This window comes from Marmota flaviventris, chromosome 20 (genome assembly GCF_047511675.1).
Source record: "Marmota flaviventris isolate mMarFla1 chromosome 20, mMarFla1.hap1, whole genome shotgun sequence".
Classification (NCBI taxonomy): domain Eukaryota; kingdom Metazoa; phylum Chordata; class Mammalia; order Rodentia; family Sciuridae; genus Marmota; species Marmota flaviventris.
The window spans coordinates 17,120,787-17,135,027 of NC_092517.1; the positions used below are offsets into that span (position 1 = coordinate 17,120,787).

Genomic DNA, 14,241 nt, shown 5'->3' on the forward strand with positions numbered 1-14,241 from the left:
TCCACTTTAACTTTATAACATTTTGAGGGGCACAGCCTGCCTCAATGCAAACCTCTGGTAATGGAGGGTCCTCTGGGAAAGTTCCAGCAATAGGGAGACCACATGCAAAAAAGAAAAAAAATGTAAGTCTCTTTCAAACCCACGCCTTCCACATCGTATAGCTCCTTCAGGGGTGACCATGGCTGTGATGACGGTGTTAATCTTTTCAGACCTTCTGTGCCTTCTCTCTCTCTCTCTCTCTCTCTCTCTCTCTCTCTCTCTCACACACACACACACACACGCACACGTTTTGTGTTCAAGCAGGAGCCCGGTCTGCATTCTTGCTCATCCATTTTCACAGCTGTATACTATTCCACAGGGTGCCTAGTGCTCCCTCCTCTTCACGGGCATTTAGATGGTTTTGGATTTCTGCCGAGATCCCAGCAAACGTTCTCGTGTGTCACAATAAGCATCCCTCAGTGAATGCTAAAAGTGGAACGGGCAGGTGGTGGGTCATGTCCATCTTTTGTGATATCAGACGTTCTGGAACGGCTGCCTGAGCTGCCTGCCAGTCCCCCCTCCCAGCTGCCGCGTGTTTTGACACGTCTCTGGGTGTCAGTTTTGACAGACTCTTCAATATTTGTCATCTGCTCCGTGTGAAACATCACGTCACCCTCGTTGGAATCCACCTCGTCATCTTAAACGGTTGCAAAAATAGTCTCCAGGCCCGAAATAATCGAACCGGGACCCTGCGAGCCTCGTGGAAGTTACTTCTAATATATAAATCTATATTTTTTTTTCCTTTTTCCAGATAATACAGCTGAGCCCCGAGGAGGGAGCCGTGGAGTGGCTGGGCCCCCGGGATCACCTCCCCCAGGAGGCCCTGCTCCAATTTACACCCCGGCAGGGGCTGCCAGGCCCACGTCTTTGCCAACATCTCAACTTTTGTCAGTTTGACGAGGGAAAATAGTATCTGAGAATCGTCTCTGTTTGAATTTCTCGAGTGCCAACAAGAGGATGAGCCCAGAGTCCCCCTGTCGTCTTTTCGGGTGCATGGTCTCCTCCTGCCTCTTATCCATTCTCTCAATGGACATGATCCTTATTGATTAAGATTTTTTGCTGAGCCGCTCCTTGACCCCCTTCCTGATTTATTTTTTTTTTTCTCCAAAAGACAAGACAAAAGGAAGGTATTGGCACCGGGCAACGTGGTGCTCTCCTGTCATCCCAGCGACTGTGGAGGCTGAGGCAGGAGGATCGCTTGTTGGAGGCCAGCCTCAGCAACTCGGCAAGACCCTGTCTCAAAATAAAAATATAGAAAAGGCTGGGGCTGGGGCTGGGTGGTAAAGCGCCCCTGGGTTCAGTCCCTAGGATAAAATAAGAATAGAAGGGCCTTGGCTTCAAGGCGTCCTGAGGGGACATCTGATCTAGGTAAGCCCCTGTGGCCACACGCCTTCAGCTTTTTGAGAAACGGAGGCCGGGGGTGGCCTGGGAACAGTGGCCCAGGCTGGAGCAGCTCATCTCGCACCCTGGCACTGAAGGGCCTCCGTGGTCGCCCACAAACCCAGGTGCTACCAATTCCCCATCCCTGTCTCCAGCCCCTGGTGGGCAGAGGTTGTGGGGGGTGGCCTCAGGCTCTGGGGTCCTCATCTCACTGTCGAGGCTGAGCTCCAGAGAAGCCAAGCGACCCAGGAGCGGGGTGGCAGAGCCAGGACTCTGGGGCCGAAGGAGCTGCTGGGAGCCCTGCACCCTCCCGCCTGATCAGCTGCTGGGTGGGCCACGCCTCATCAGGGCTGATTGGAGGGGCGGGCTGAGGAAGGTATAAGTGGAGGCGGAGGCGCCCCGCGTCCTCACGTCTGGGCCTGCGTCCCCTGTCTGATGGCTCCCAGTGGAATTACTAGCATTGCCACCTCTAGCGCCCCTGCCAGGTCATCTGGGCCTTCTGGTTCTGAGAAGCCAGGTAAGCAAGAGAGGGGGCCCTCCTGGGAGCCCTTCCCCCTCCCCCCCAGTCCTCCCTTGTCCCACTCTGGCCCTGGCACCGTCCCCATAGCCGTGTCCCCACAGCCGACCACTTGGCCAAAGACCTCATGCCCCAGCAGAGGCAGGGAGGCCTGGGCCTGGGGCTGAGGCCGGCCCAGAGAGGCCTCAGAGGCCAATGGCGTCTCCCCAGCTGCAACCCATCGCCAGCCTTGGTGGGGGGAGGAGGCCCGGCCGCAGCTGCCGGGCATCGAGGTGGAGGGGACGGAGCAGGGGCCTAGGAGGCCGGGCCAGGCTCCCTGATTTCCAGGCCCCTGGCCACTTGACATTAAGGTAGCTACAGGGAGGGACAGGGTTCCTGGGAGAGACGGAGCCCGGGTTGAGGGGGGCATGGCTTTTGCTTTGGGCACCTGGGTATACAGCAGGCATGGAATAAGTGCTGAATGAGGGCTGGGGGAGGACACAGGCCCAGGGAACACCCTTGGGGGTGGCTCTCTGGGGTGGGGGTGCTGCAGAGGGTGGGCTGGGGGACTCTTCATCCAGAGCCTGGGCAGGTGCCCATCCCCACTGGGCAGATGGGAAGACTGAGGCCCAGAGGGGGCTGAGCCCGGGCATCCTGGCTCCCAGGCTGAGTCCCACCCAGAGCAATCCCAGGCCCTGGGCTCCTTCCCCCCGGAGGCCTGCAGAGGGGGCCTTGGGTTAGGCCTCTCCACAATTTGCTTCTAGGTCTCGAGTTTGGGGTGAGATTCCCGTTTCTGTCCCCCACTTTAAAAAACAAATTTAAAAAAATGTTTTGCAGCCAGGGGATTCCCGTGGGGAGTCCTAGATTTTGCAAATGAAGCCGAGTGCATGGCTCACGCCTATAATCCCAGTGAGGGAGGAGGCTGAGGCAGGAGGCTGGCAAGTTGGAGGCCAGCCTCAGCGACTTAGTGAGGCTCTAAGCCACTCAGCGAGACCCTGTCTCTCAATAAAATATAAAAAGGGGCTGGGGACGGGGCTCAGGGGTTGAGTGTCCCTGAGTTCAGTCCCAGAGATGTAAATCAATAAATAATAACTAAAATGTAAAAAAAATAACTTGGGGATCATTCACAAACTACATGATTCACCCATTTAAAGAGAACGGCTCTGAGTACATCCAGCACATATCCGTTCAGTTTTTAGAATATTTTCATTTCCACAAAAAGAAAATCTGTGCCAATTACCAGTCTGTCCCCATCGCCACCTCTAAACCCCTAACCCTTAACAGCCATTAATCTGATTTTTTTTTTAAATACTGGGGATTGAGCCCAGGGGCCCTCAGTCACAGAGCCCGGTCCCCAGCCCTATTTTGCATTTTATTTAGAGACAGGGTCTCCCTGAGCTGCTTAGGGCCTCTCTTTGGCTGAGGCTGGCTTTGAACTCTCGATCCTCCTGCCTCAGCCTCCTGAGCCGCTGGGATATTGTATATAAATATATGCACAGTATTTTGGGCCCCGGGGATGAAGCTCAGGGTGTGGCTCCCCTTAGCATGAGCTCTGCCACTGGGCCACACCCCCAGATCCCCATGAGCAGATTTTGGTGGGATGCGTCCTCCCCGCCCCATGGCTTATGGGTAAAAGAAACCAGGCTGCGAGCCCTGCAGCCTGAGTTCTGCAGACACTGCCCCTGTGGCTGTCCCCCAGAGCCCCCCGGGCATCCTCTGCATCGGTGATTACATCTGGACAACTGGCCCCGTTTATTTATTTTTTTTCAAAAAGCCCTGACCCTCCACCCATGGGGCTCTGCAGCAGCTGGTGCGTAGAGGGTTAGACTGCAGGGTGCACCGGCTGAGGGCCTGCCGTCCCTCGCAGGCCAAAGCTACAACTGGGTCTTCCGCCGGAATCCCACGATGCTCCGCATGGTGCTGGAGGCGCTGAAGGCCAGGGAGCAGCCGCGGGGCATGTCGCGGGGCATGTCGGTGGTGGCCATCAAAGTCTACATCCAGAGCAAGTACCCGACGGCGGCGGACGCCGGGCGCTTCAAGTACCTGCTGAAGCAGGCCCTGGACACCGGCATGCGGAGAGGACTGCTCACCAGGCCGGTCAACTCCAGGGCCAGGGGCGCCACCGGCAGCTTCAAAGTGAGTGGGGAGTTGGGAGGCCCCAGGGCCTTTGCACATGCTGCCGTCCTAGACCACGCGGCTCTCATCCTCTCTGCTTGCTCTTCCTGCACGTCCAGCCTCCAGGGAGGCTGTTCTCAGGCACCTCCCCTGGGCTCCTGGTCACCCTGTGGGCAGTATGTGTCTTCGTTGCTTTTTGGGGACATTTTCAGAGGTCAAGGACCGTGTCTGCTATATTCGCTCTAAGTCCTGGGCACCTTCACTGTAGCAGAGGATGGGATCCCTGGTCCTTCAGTCAGTGGCTGAGGCTGGCCTCCACTTTGCGGTCCTCCTGCCTCAGCCTCCTGAGTCACTGAGATGACAGGTGTGCGTCCCCCATGCCCGGCTACATGTTTATTTCTATTTTTTGATATTGGGGATGGAACCCAGGGGCACTTTACACCTGACCTGCATCTGTAGCCTTTTTTATTTTTTTATTTTGAGATAAAGTGTCACACACCTGCCTCTTTTGGAGTCTTTGCTGATCTTCTGGGGACAGAGAGCGACTCCTCTGGTCCTTGGGGTTGAGTTGCAGCCTCATGTTCTCATCTCTTCCCTTGGACCCATTTGCAGAGGTCCAACCTCTAACAGAACCACCTGAACAGTGTTTTGAGGGGAGGAGCTGTCACCTACAGGACAGATGGGACAGGACACTGAATCTGGGTACTAACACTGACCCTGATTTGGTGGGAAGGGAAACCAGAATTTTGAAGGGGAAAATTAGCTGGGTGGGTGGGGTGGGCACCTGCCTGTCATCCCAGCGACCCGGGAGGCTGAGGCAGGAGGATCGCAAGTTGGAGGCCGGCCTCAGCAACTCGGTGAGATTCAGAAGGCCGACTAGGAGCAGAAGTGTGGTCACCAAAGTCCCCAGGGCAGGAGGGGCCAGGCAAGGTTGGGAACGCAGGCCTTCACTATGTCCCATGCGCCTGGAGGGGTGCGGGGCGAACCCGAGTTATTTCTTCCATCTTCCCCTAAATGGAAGGCCCTGGGGAGCCCCGAGCTCCTCCGTCTTGTGCAGAGGCAGGAGGCCGAAGGGCTTTTAGAGCCGGGCAGCCACGCGGAAGAGGCTTTTCCCTGTCACCTCTTGGCTTGGTTTATTTTTGTGTATCTCAGGTTCCTTGGTTATTTTTCTCTTCTGAGCTTTCAAGAACCAGTAAGTGGCTGACCCCTTTAATGGCCCCAAACCTCTTTTTTCTTCCTACTAGAAAAGTCAGCCGAAGCCCAGCAGAATGGCGCACACGCCTGCCATCTCAGCAACTCGGGAGGCTGAGGCTAGAGGATCGCGAGTTAGAGGCCAGCCTCAACAACACGGAGGGATGTAGCTGGGGATGTAGCCCCGTGGTGAAGTGCCCCTGGGTTTAACCCCCAGTGCCACATGCAGGACCCTTGAGAGGGGTCCTTTCAGGGTCCTGGCTGACCATAGAGGGTAGCAATCCCCTCAGCACTTTTATTGACCTTGACGTTGACTTTGAAGTCTCCGAGGTCAGACTCCCCGAGGCCAGCCTTGCCAGTCTGGAAGGGGGAGCCGTGGGTTTTAATTTTCACTCTTTTGCTTTTGGTCCCAGGGATTGAACCCTGGGGTGCTTCACCCCTGAGCCCCGTCCCCAGCCCTTTTTATATTTTATTTAGAGATGGGGTCTCCCTGAGTTGCTGAGGCCGGCCTCCAACTTGCGATCCTCCTGCCTCAGCCTCCCGAGTTGCTGGGAGTTTAGGCATGAGCCACCATTATACGTTCCTTAGTATAAAGAATAACGTAATTCTCCATTTAAGTTTACAAAGTGATATGAGTAAATCCTCACTTAATTTTGCCCTTTAAGAATAAGGACACACCAGGCGCAGTGGCGCACGCCTGTACTCCCAGCGACTCGGGAGACCGAGGCAGGAGGATTGCAAGTTGGAGGCCAGCCTCGACAATTTGGCAAACCCTGTTTCAAAGTGGGAAAAGTGGGGAGGACGGGGGATGTGGCAACGTGGTTAACTGTCCCGGGGTTCAACCCCCCAATAATGGAGGAGAAGATAAAAGACTTAAAATAGCTGCACAAAGTGGCACAGGCCGGTAGCCCCAGGGACCCCGGAGGCTGAGGCAGGAATGTCACAGATTCAAGCCAGCCCAGGCCCCGTCTCAAAATGAAAAATGAAAAACAAACACAAGCCCAAAAAAGGACGCTGACCATATAAATGATTTGAGCTTGGAGGAGCCCCGTCCCCTGCCCTTTTTATATTTTATTTTGAGTCTGGGCCTCCCTGAGTGGCTTAGGGCCTTGCTAAGTGGCTGAGGCTGGCCTCCAACTTGAGATCCTCCTGCCTCAGCCTCCCGAGGAGGGGGGAAGACGGTCGTGAGCCACTGTGCCCAGCGTCAGGCATGATTGGGAGCCTGGTTCCAGTTTTTGGGGTGACGTGGTGCTGAGAGGGTTTGGAGGTGGCAATCCCTTCAGAGCTGGGGCCGGGAGGCCAGGTCAGGAGTCCCCGCACCCCCTGACGTGCCCACACCCTCTCAGGACTCCTGGGCGCGGGGCAGGGGCACCCCGAGCTGGTTCTGGTACCACCCCACCCTCTCTCCCTCCCTCCAGCTGGTCCCCAAGTACAAGAAGAAAGTCCAGGCCAGGAAGACGTCGGTCCCCAAGGTCCCCAGGAGGCCCAGGGAGGCTGTTGGGAAGGGCTCCAAGAAACCAGGCGTGGAGCAGAAGGAAGCGTCCATCTCTGGCCAGGCAGCGAGGACCGTCCCCAGGCCAGGGCCAGCCAACCAGAAGGTCCCCAAGAGAGGCCGCGGGGAGGCCAAGGACACCAAGGCCACCAAGCCTCCCCCCAAGCCAGCCAAGGCCACTCGGGCCCCTTCCAGTGCCAATGGGACCAGTGAGAAGGGAAGAGCCAAGGGCAAGAGGCGTCAGCCAGGTGGGTGGGGGACAGGGACGGGGACGGGGACAGGGACAGGGACCGCGGGGGGTGGGGCGGGGCTCCCCTGTGAACCCCGACAGACAGCTCGGGGTGGCCCACGGGGTTACGGAGGCAGCTCAAGCGTTAGGAAGGAGGGAGCCCAGGGAGGCCACAGCCCCCCATGGTCCCTGAAGCAGGAATCCAAGAGGGCTTCCCGGAGGAGGTGCCCCAGGAAATCACGTGCAGAGGCCCAGAGACGGAGGGGTGGGCGCTGTGGGGGGTCTGCAGCGAGCTCAGTCTGCCCACCGTGCGGGGAGGGCATCTGGGGTCCAAGGCTCTGGCCAGTGCTGGGGGGGGTGTCCAGAGGCCCTGACTCTTCCCTCCCCCATGACGGTCCCCCCGACCTGCTCCAGATGCAGAGGCTTGTGGGAGACCCAAGGTGAAGAACGCAAGCTCAGAGGTGAAGAACGCGGGTTCAAAGCCCGCTGACGGGCAGGTGGGCACCTGGGTGACCCCGGGGTCTTGTGTCTCGCCCTGAGCAGGCCGACCTCGGGCACCCCACGCCCGAGCCCTGCAGGGATCAGCCCGGGTGGGGGAACCCTGCTCCATGTCCCCCCAACCCACAGTCTGCTCTCCTCCCCTCTGGGGCGTGGCCCTCCCTGTTTCATGGCCAAGGGGCTGAGGGGAGGGGAGATGAGGTCACTTGTCCAGAGCCTCTGAGCCGGGCCTCCCATCCGGGCCTCCCATCCGGGCCTCCCATCCGGGCCTCCCATCCGGGCCCCCCATCCGGGCCTCCCATCCTGGCCTCCCATCCTACCCACGTGGGCTCCGAGCTGCACACCCAGCTCTGTCTCCCTGTCCCTGACTTTGCTTCTTGTAGGTCAAGAGTGGAGTCTCCTCCCCACCCAGAAGGAAGATGGCAGCCAAGACCCCTAAAGAGAAGGTTGGCCAGGGGCCTGGGCAGAGATCAAGACCCAAAGCTGCTGCTGTCCCTCGGAAGGGTGATGGGTCCACACCTGTCCCCTCAGCTGTGGCCAGGAAGACAGAGGCCCCCGAGGGCCTGAGAAAGCCCCGGCTGCCCACCAAGTCCCCATCCTCCAAAGCACGCAGCAAGAAGGTGGAGGCCGAGAAGTAGAGGCTGAGAGGTAGAGGCCAGGAGGTAGAGGAGGCTGAGAGGTAGAGGCCGAGAGGTAGAGGCTAGGGTGGGCAGAGATGGTGATTTTTCTCTGGATCTTTATTCTCTGATCAGCCATTATTCAATTTTAATGTAACCTATTTATCAATAAAGGCTTCATATTCCTTTTCCTATATCTTGGTGACGATGGGTGCTGAGGTTGAGGGACTGGGCCGCTCAGTCCCTTTTAAACAACCACGGAGCGCCTGCCCTTTATCTGGCCAGTGCTGGGGAGAGGACGGGACAGGACCTCTGCTGGGGTGGGTGACAGACCACAGTCTGGAAGGGGCTGGGCCTAGTCCTGGGGGCCCAGGGGGGTGTTGAACCCAGTCTTGGGATCTGGGACCGCTTCCCATGTGTGATTCTTCCCTGGTGGAGGGGTGGTCTGTGTCCCTGCCCCCTGGGTTTCAGCCTCTGGACAAGTAGGACGTGAGCGTATCTGAACCCCCACCTGAAGACATTGGCTGCTTTTACGTTTTGTGTTTTTTTTTAAATTTTCTTCTGCTTCTCCATCTTGGAAGCCGGCCGCCATTCTGTGGGGAAGCCCAAGCAGCTCGTGGACAGGAAGACGAGCCCCGGGTCTTCAGGGCCAGATCCCTGACCAGCCAGGCCCAGTTTGCTGCCCTGTGGGTGTCCCATCTTGGAACGGAACCTTCTAGCCCTGGCTGACCTCACCCCACTGACACCTGGTGGGTTGGGGACATGCCTCCATGGCCCAGCCCTGTCCCAGAAGCGGATTCAGGACCCAAGTAAGTAGTCCCTGCTATTTTTAAGCTGTGGGTATTGAAAGGGCCACAGATGGGTACAGTGGCCCAGCATGGTGGCTCACGCCTGTCATCCCAGCGACTCGGGAGGCTGAGGCAGGAGGACTGCAAGTTGGAGGCCAGCCTCAGCCACTTAGTGAGGCCCTGAGCAACTCGGGGAGACCCTGTCTCTAAATAAAATACAAAACAGGACTGGGGTCCGGGCTCAGGGGTCTAGGGCCCCTGAGTTCCATCCCTGGTACCATAAAAGAAAAAAAAAAAAAGATGGGTACGTTGTGGAGGTCACTTAAAGACAGTTAAGAGATTTGACTTTTATGTCATGCTCTCCTCCTCCTGGGACCCCCCAGGAAGCTGGGTGTAGCCCTGCCCACTGCTCCCCTGGCTGCCGCAGGGTCCCCAGGGTCCCCTCTCTGCTCCTTTGTGGGTTGGCCTGAGGCTGGGGGACGTACCTGTCTGCAGAAACCCCCTCTGGGCACCCTGCCTCAGAGCTGGGGACAGCCCAGTGCCCCCTCCCTGAGGTCCAGCCTCCGTGAGACCTCGGGCAGGTCACCTCCCTCCTCTGCACAGATCTTTCCCTTTTGGAAAGTTACCTTGAGCCTGCCACATCAGGGGTCCCCACCCTCCTGTGACCCTCAGCCACCGGGCAGGGACCCTCTTGGGTACCTCTAATGGCTGGGCCAGTCTTGGGTCCCCAGATGGAGACTGCACAGGGCTCACTGAAGCTGGCCACCTTCTGTGCTCAGAAATGACCCCCAAAACCAGAGAGAGCACCTCCGCTTCCTGACAGCCTCTCCGCACGTTCCCAGGGAGCCGCATGCTAATCAGACATTCAGACAGGCTGCGGCATATTCAATGACACAAAGATGTCACCAGATATGGGTGCATAAGAGGGGGGAGTCAGGTTGCAGTTGGTGTGTTTGCCCCGATCCTGATTCTGATCCCTGGTCCCCAGCCCCTAGGAGCAGAGCTGAGGCCACCCTGCGATGTGACCCCGGGAGGCGAGGCGCAGGATGAGCACAGATTGGCTTTATTATTATCATTTTTTCTTCTTTTTTTTTAATGTGTGATATTTATTCTAGAATCACATCCTCCCCCCAAAAGGGGGGAGAGAGAGAAAAAAAAAACCTATCAAATATGCCAATAACTCAAATTAGAAAATCTGTTGCTTAATAAGGAGAAATCAATGCTCAGAATAGAAAATGGGAAAGAGAAAAACTAGCTCCTTCCCACAGTGACTTCAGGGGGGAAAAGACGTCTTTATTTTTATTTATCTATTTTTTGGTACTGAAGGTTGTGTCTCAGGGAGGCTTAGCCCCCGAGCGACACTGCAGCCCTTTTTAAATTCTTTATTGAGAGACAGGGTCTCCCTGAGTTGCTTAGGGCCTCCCTTTGGCTGAGGCTGGCTTTGAACTCACGATCCTCCTGCCTCAGCCTCCCGAGCCGCTGGGATGACAGGCGTGGGCCACCGTGCCCGGCTGTAATTTTTCCTTCTTTCTTTCTCTTTTTTAAATTATATTTTTAGTTGTAGGTGGACAGAATACCTTTATTTCATTTATTTATTTTTCTGTGGTGCTGAGGATGGAACCCAGGGCCTCGCACGTGCTAGGCCAGCGCTCTGCCACTGAGCTATGGCCCGCTATGGCCCCAGGCCTAGATTTTTATTTCTGATTTTTTGGCACTCGGGATTGGACCTAGGGGAACTTTACCCCTGAGCTACATCCCCAGCCCTTTTTATTTTTTCAGACAAGGTCTCCCTAAATTGCTGAGGCTGGCCTCCAACTTGCGGCCCTCCTGCCTCAGCCTCCCGAGCCAATGGGATCGTCGGCCTGAGCCACTGCTCCCTACTGGAGACGGATTTCAAAGCTGGAGGTCACTTTCCTCTGGTTTTGTTCTTATTGACCCTAGAACTGGTTTTCGTGGGGTTTCGCTTCTAGATTATGAATCTTTGGTTCTATTTCTTATTCTCGATGAGAATCGTGGGAAATGACTTTTCCTTCCTCCAGGGAAGAGCTTGTGTGGCGTGGGTGGCTCTGTGACTTGGAGGTGGCCCTGGGGTGACCTGTCCTGGGGGTGCAGGCTGAACGGCACCCCTGCTTAGGCCCAGAGGGAGCCAAGTGGCCTGGGATGGGGCTCAGCCTGTGTATTTATTGTCCTTCCACCTTGTGTTCCCAATTAAGGGACAACCTGTGCCCAGGGGAACAGAATCCAGCCTTGGGGACAAGTTCCCCAGCCCTGGCGCAGGGGACAGCAGCATCCAGCAGGGTGATACCTTGGGTCCAGAGTCCTAGCCCCATCAGGCCTGGCTCCAAGTCTTCCTAGGGACAAGGCCTGCCTGGCTCTGCGTCCTTTGTGTCATAAACTAAGTGACAAACGCCGCCCCCCCCCCCCCCACTTGGCCATCTCAGGACAAAGACAGAAGCCCCCGTGGGTTTCCCGGCAGACTTTTATTATAAAGAAGGTTCCAGAGAGTTCCAGCCCTCCCCTCCCCTCCCCCCGCCCCCTGGGCTCCTGGCCAGTCCTGGGCATTGGCTGAGTCTGCTCCCAGGGGGACCCACGGGCTCGATCAGCCACCCAGGGTCACATCAGGCAGGGACAGACGGGGTGACGTTCCCAGGCTCCTGGGGGGCGGGGTCTCGGGCCAGGCCTGCCGGGTCTCTGGAACAGTCATTTCCAGTGTTGCGTTGGGCGCCCCTGGGGACCCTCCCCGGGTCCTCTGCACAAGTGGCAGCCATTCACAGTTGGCGCGTGATAATTCTTTTTTTATATATATAAAAGCTTTAAAAAAAAAAAAAACACCCCCAAAAACCCCCAAAGTGGTGCTATCTTTAGAAACACTTCCAGAAAGATCGAGTAGCCCAGCTACAGACTCGGTGCACCCTCGCCCCTCCCGCTCCCAGCTCCTGTCCCCTCCTCCTCTGTCCCTCCCCGGCCTGGGGGGCAACCCTGGGCGCCTCCCTGGAGGCGGTGGGCACGGCCCTGGCTGCCAACAGCCGCTGCAGCCACCGAAAACCAGAAAACTCTGACCCTGAGCGTGGCCAGGGTCCTCTGGGGCCAAGGGACGTGGTGACAGCTTTTTGGTGGTGAAAGCAAAAAGCCATCAAGGGCTCCCCCCTGGCCAGTTTGCGTGAGGTAGTGTTTTGGGGGGGCTGCAGCCTCCTCTCCCCCGGTTTGGGCCGGGCTGTCTTAGCAGCTGGCTGGTGCAGGGCAGGTCACTGTGCTGGGGGGACGGGGACAGCTTCCCAGAGAGCGGCCCCCATCCCAGAGTCAGAGCCAGTGGGAGGGGACACGGAGCTGTCCCTGGGGCCAGGCTTGGGGGCTCCAGGCCTGGCCTTCATGGTCCGTCCTTCCCCTGAGCCTCCTCCGCTCCTCAGTGTCGCAGCCCGACTCGGCCCGGGGTCAGGCCTCGCTGTAGCACTCGTAGATGTTGTTCTCCATCAGGGCGACCACCTGCTCGAACTTGTGCTGCAGCTGCGTCCTGCGGGCCGTGGGGTTGGCCTCCAGGGCGGCCATGATCTGAGCAGGAGGCAGCAGGGGGTCAGCCGGGTGGCCCAGCTCAGGGGTCCCCGCCTTAGATGATGGCAGAGAGCACAGCGCCTCTGTCCACCCACCAAGAGACCCACCCTCGCCGGCTGCGGTGGCCCCCACGCCTGTCATCCCAGCAGCTGGGGAGGCTGAGGGAGGAGGATCGCAAGTTGGAGGCCAGCCTCAACAGTTAGCGAGGCCCTAAGCAACTCAACCAGACCCTGTGTCTCAGTGAAACCCCCAAAATGGCTGGGGACGGGGCTCAGTGGTTGAGCACCCCTGGGTTCAGCCCCAGGTACCCCCACCAAAAAAAAAAGACCCACCCTAAAGCGCAAAGTTCCCGGATGTGAGTCTAAAGGTGAGAAGTTCTCCTGGGTCTTGTATGTCAGAACGGACGTGGGCAGGTACTACCTGGGCAGGTGCAGGGGGTCACTCACCTGGGGCCGATACCTCTTGGCGTATTTATAGATCTCTGTCATGGCCACGTTGGTATTGAACTCGTTCTGGTATTTCTGCAGGGGGAGGCCGGAGAGGGAGGCTGACCTCGCAGCTCCTCAGCCCCACCTTCCAAGAGCCCCTGGGCCTAGACTTCCCAGCTCCCTTCTAGAAAATTCTCTGCGGCTCCCTCCCCTGGGACTAAGGTGCTGAGCAATTGTAGACAAGAAGGGGACACCCAGGGGGCCCCCCCAAATGCCCTGAGCCCCCCGCCCAGCAGCGATCTGAGGGTCCAGGCTTCTGCCCCCCGCCCTCCTGCGCCTGCGCACCCGGGACTCCTCCGCCAGGTGCGCGTTCATCTCCTGCTCGCTGAGCGGCGTCATGTCCTGGATCTGCTTGTAGTAGCGCTGCACGACCTTGCGGTACTCGGGGATCTCCTTGGCGTACAGCAGCTTGTTGGTGGGAGAGTCCTGGGGACAGGGGACATCTCAGCCAGGGCCACATGCACAGCTGGGTCTCAGATTCTAAGCAGCCCCTGTCCTGGTGGCCCCAAAAGTGGCCTTAGGGGACCCTCGGGGACTGAGGAGTCTTGGTTGGCACCCAGTGTCCCCAATGTGCTGGCTTCAGACCAGGGGATCCTTGGTCCCCTCCCTGGGCTGCTTTGGACAGGAAGCGCCCGCCCTGATCTCTCCCTGACCCTGCAGCCTGCTTTGGTGACACCCCTCTTGGGGACTTGGGTCTGCCTCTTGCATCTGATCTGATGTTTCCTGCTGCGTGATTCCGATGTCCCCAGCTCCTGCCCTCGGAGGGGCACAGACTTGGACAAGGAGGTCATTTTCTCTCTCCTGCGGTGGCCTAGACGCAGGGCCACCGCCCCTGGCCCGGGCCTGTCGTGGGAGGTCTGACTGTGCCGTGTCATGGACGCTCAGGGCCCAGAGCGCTTGCCTGTCTCCTGGTCACTGCCTGCAAGGCCACTCTGGTCTCTACCCTCTCAAGCCAGCTGGAGCCTGTCCCTTCAGGCAGTTGCTTGGTGACCCACGGGCCATGCACTGAATGGCTTCTCTGCCCCTCACCCTGTGGCTCCAATAGCTCCTGGTCTTCAAGGGCGGCTGTCCAGAGCCTGGCTCTCAGCCTGGAGTGTCCCTTCCTGGGCGTCTTCCCCTGTCTGAGTGACACCATTTGCCCTACATCCTCCAGACCTGGAGGTTGGCCTTCCAGAAAGTTCTTCCCGAGGGTCCATCTCCCCCAGTGTCCACCCACCAAGAGACCCACCCTCGCCGGCTGCGGTGACCCACACCTGTCATCCCAGCAGCTCTGGAGGCTGAGGCAGGAGGATCGCAATTTCAAAGCCAGCCTCAACAGTTAGGGAGGCTGTAGGCAACTCAACCAGCCCCTGTGTCTCA

The 14,241-nt window shown here is 58.0% G+C and overlaps 2 protein-coding genes across 2 annotated transcripts in view; one reads left to right on the forward strand and one right to left on the reverse strand.

Moving 5' to 3' along the window:
• The first annotated feature begins 1,854 nt into the window (after positions 1-1,854).
• H1-8 (H1.8 linker histone) lies at positions 1,855-8,210 on the forward strand. The gene is made up of 5 exons (XM_071605961.1): positions 1,855-1,936; positions 3,783-4,051; positions 6,640-6,961; positions 7,357-7,439; positions 7,824-8,210. Exons 1-5 carry the CDS (start codon positions 1,855-1,857, stop codon positions 8,076-8,078), a joined length of 1,011 nt encoding a protein of 336 aa, XP_071462062.1. The 3' UTR covers positions 8,079-8,210.
• Positions 8,211-11,319: 3,109 nt separating this feature from the next.
• Plxnd1 (plexin D1) overlaps positions 11,320-14,241 on the reverse strand; it is a 36,048-nt gene continuing 33,126 nt past the window's right edge. Inside the window, exons 34-36 of the mRNA XM_034636008.2 lie at positions 13,168-13,308; positions 12,841-12,915; positions 11,320-12,394 (exon numbers count right to left, since the gene is read on the reverse strand). Coding sequence (XP_034491899.2) covers positions 12,278-12,394; positions 12,841-12,915; positions 13,168-13,308 — 333 coding nt within the window. The 3' untranslated portion in view covers positions 11,320-12,277. The remainder of the gene's footprint in view (positions 12,395-12,840; positions 12,916-13,167; positions 13,309-14,241) is intronic.

Coding starts and splice junctions, on each gene's coding strand:
- H1-8 (XM_071605961.1), top strand. CDS start 1,855: ATGGCTCCCAGTGGAATTACTAGCATTGCCACCTCTAGCGCCCCTGCC. Junction 4,052..6,639: donor GCGCCACCGGCAGCTTCAAA/GTGAGTGGGGAG, acceptor CCCTCCCTCCAG/CTGGTCCCCAAGTACAAGAA. Junction 6,962..7,356: donor GGGCAAGAGGCGTCAGCCAG/GTGGGTGGGGGA, acceptor GACCTGCTCCAG/ATGCAGAGGCTTGTGGGAGA.